Source organism: Pygoscelis adeliae, unplaced genomic scaffold, assembly GCF_000699105.1.
Source record: "Pygoscelis adeliae isolate BGI_AS28 unplaced genomic scaffold, ASM69910v1 Scaffold508, whole genome shotgun sequence".
Classification (NCBI taxonomy): domain Eukaryota; kingdom Metazoa; phylum Chordata; class Aves; order Sphenisciformes; family Spheniscidae; genus Pygoscelis; species Pygoscelis adeliae.
In genome coordinates, this window is record NW_008825292.1 from 28,773 (window position 1) to 31,973 (window position 3,201).

Genomic DNA, 3,201 nt, shown 5'->3' on the forward strand with positions numbered 1-3,201 from the left:
AGGGAATTCTGCCTTTACAGAACATGCCTCTATAGTAAGCATGGAAGAGGACACCCCCCATCACCACCTTTTAAAACACGTCCCAACCATCCATTTTGCCTTCCCAGCACCTCAAAAAGAGTCCATGACATCATTTTTTTCCACTGATATTTAACATTCTGTTTACTTTTAGCTTATATAAGCATTGCTTCTATTACTAGATTTCCATTATGAAAAGTAACAGTTACTGAACTGTAAAAGGTTAGATAGAGTATTCGGAAAAATCTGAACAAGTAGGCCATCTTCACTCAAGGTTCACTTTGTTCCTTCCAAGATCATTCAACATTTAATCAGGACTCCTGCACAGACAAAGTTGTAAAAAACCAATACTTTATGTCCATGTGTAAGAATTCCAAACAACCCATTTAGGCAGAATACCCCAGTCTAGTTTTTTTCCTTTATCTTCTGAAGGTGAGTTTAAGCATCTACATCTGATCAATAAAAACTGAAATTCACAGTTATGCATATGAACCAAAAATTTGGCATACATATATATTGCACTGAAATGCATTCTCTAGCTTTGCTCTGAAAACCACCAGGGGATTTTTGCGTTTTCACGTGGAAAACACCCTTACGAAAGCTTCAGTAAGCATCTGTGTCACTAATATATAATTTAAAATTTTATAGTCTGTTTTACAAAGGCCAAAGTGCAACACAACCTACCTAGAGGAGGATCTCGTCCCTGTTAAACAAGAGTGATGCTCTTTAAAGTATGAAAGACGCTCCTTCTTTAACTTCACCTTTAGGCAACACCACATGTAACAGAACCTAGTGAAGCAGATACTTCTTCACTGGATTCTGATTACGTACGAAAACAAAGCAACACGCTTGGTAAAACCAGTATTATGTATATTAGAGTAACACTTTATAGGGTAATATATTTATGAGCATAAATTTTTCTTCTAAACCTTTGCTTTCTGTTCCTCACCTGCTGTAACAGAATCCACGTGTTTGGCCTATTTCATGACATTTTTTCTTCTGGTGATAATAATGGAGCTCCATCACAGTTTATTCCCATCCAACATTCTGGTTTTAAGGCTCTGTTTTACGCAGACCTGACTAGTACAGTAGTGACGTCAGCCAGCTGGCCATTCAGCCTGCTAGCACTCGTGAAGCTGAAAGTACATTAGCAACTGAAGACAAAATTCAGAGACCCTCCTGCAGCAAAGCCCTTAAAGCAAATTAAACATTTCTCAAAAGCTCTTGACAGTTTTATTCAATACTAGAAAAATTCTAGATTTCTGAAACGTATCTCTCTACCTACGCATGTCACGCAACCCAGTGGCATCCCTAAGACCCCTAACATTGTGCTGGTAAGTCTCTTCACAGACATTCTCCGAAAATAGTTTAAATACCTGTAGATAAACAGCAAGCTTTAGGTCCAACCGCTTTAAAGACTGCGGCTGAAGTTACAGTTACCGCAGAGTACATATTATTCTGTTTAAGTTTTAATACATCAAACAGGAAGAGGAAAAAAACCACTAGTACACATTTTAAAGAAAAGACTGTTGTAAGAGTGTCACAGAACCACAGAAAAAAAAATTTGATGTTTAAGGAATGAAAACACAATTTACAATTCTTTTTATTCCTGAAAAGTTACATCCCAAAGTCTTTAATCACATTCAAACTTACCAAGATGGCAGATTACCAAACTGAAATATCATACTAAGTAATACGAAACCATTATCATCTCTGAGAATCAAGCACCATTTATTAGACTTAAAAGAATTTATGACTTCTCTAAGAACTCCTCCTTATTCACCATAAATGTTCTGCCATAAAACTTCAGTACCGCCCTGATATAGTTAACACGTAGTACCAGGGGAAAAAAAGTTAGAAATGAATGATGAAATGATGCTCAACAGCACCTGAATGACAACGTCTTTTGTGCAGAGAAGAAGTTACATTGACAAGAAATTCCAAAGTATAATTTAGATACAGGGAACGCTCACGTGCAAGATGGCTTTAAATGGTCTGCATAGATTGTAACTCACAAATACACTCTTGATCCAAGTTGTTGCTAGTGAGCAATTTCTGCCACAGGCACAAAACCAGTTTTCCAATGAAGTGGGGTAAAAGGAGTTGAAGACAAAATTAAATCACCAAAACCACTTTCTTCAAATTAGCCGTCTCTTCTATTTCCATCACTTTCAGCTTTCTCCGCCAGATTTCAAAGAAATCTGGCAAGTTTCTTATTATAAGATATCCTCTCGCATTTCCTTATCGTTTTACCTGGAAGAATTCCAGGAAACCAAAACTTTTGTAAGCACTATATGTCGCACATCGACCACGTACTCTTCCACGCCTAGCTCCGCGTCTAAAGCACAGATCTGAAGGCAGTTGTCAGAACAGCAACTACAAAAGAACAGCCCTGTGAGGCCCCCAACACAAGTCACAGCTACCGATCGTGGCCGAATCGCATTATCGCTTCCCACCCTGCCTAATCCTGGGCGCCGCTTGCCCTCCTGGTCCCCCCGCACGCCGGCGGGATGGGCCCCGCGCCAACTCACGCTACGTGGGGATGACCCACAAAGAGCAGGGCGCGGCCCCCGCAGGACACAGCTGCCACGGGGCGGTCTGCGACGCCGCCAGCCGGGCGGTCCCCGAGACCCCGTGCCCGCCACCTCCACGCACCTTCTTTGGTCTGGGCGTTGGTGACCTGCAGGTCACAGTTGGCCGCCTTCAGCTTCTCGCGGCCCATGATCTGGCGCTTGAGGTCGCACAGGGAGATGTGGGGGCCGTGGAAGGTGACCGTTTCATAGTTCAGCTTGGAGAAGAACTTGTAGTGGACATGCGACATGGTGAGGGCCAGGCGGTGCCTGCTTCGCAACAGCGTCTACCGCGGCAGATGGCGTCGCGGCCTCCGCGTTGGGTTAGGGCCCACGGCGACGTGGGGAAGGGTGACCGAGGGGGCCGGGGCAAGCAGAGCGGGCTGAGCTCGAGCGAGCCGGCGACACTCAGAGGTCGCGGCACTCTGGCACGGCCAGGCCCCGCGGCCTCAGGCAGACTCGGCTGGTGAAGGCCTCAGGACTCCATCGCAGCGACACTGCGAGGCCCCAGCCCCCACCCCGACAATGACTCTGGCCCGCGGCCCTCAGCGATCGAGCTCCTCCTTGCAGCACGGGCAGGCGGACGGACAACGGGGAGAGGCCCCCGCGGCCC

At 45.3% G+C, this 3,201-nt stretch overlaps 1 protein-coding gene across 1 annotated transcript; it reads right to left on the reverse strand.

Annotated features, from left to right (window-relative positions):
- Positions 1-2,545: 2,545 nt before the first annotated feature.
- LOC103921908 (E3 ubiquitin-protein ligase RBBP6-like) lies at positions 2,546-2,901 on the reverse strand. The gene has a single exon (XM_009329956.1). It carries the CDS (start codon positions 2,837-2,839, stop codon positions 2,546-2,548), a length of 294 nt encoding a protein of 97 aa, XP_009328231.1. The 5' UTR covers positions 2,840-2,901.
- Between the last annotated feature and the right edge of the window lie 300 nt (positions 2,902-3,201).

Excerpts from the sequence above, each read along its gene's own strand:
- LOC103921908 (XM_009329956.1), bottom strand. The coding sequence starts at position 2,839 with ATGTCGCATGTCCACTACAAGTTCTTCTCCAAGCTGAACTATGAAACG.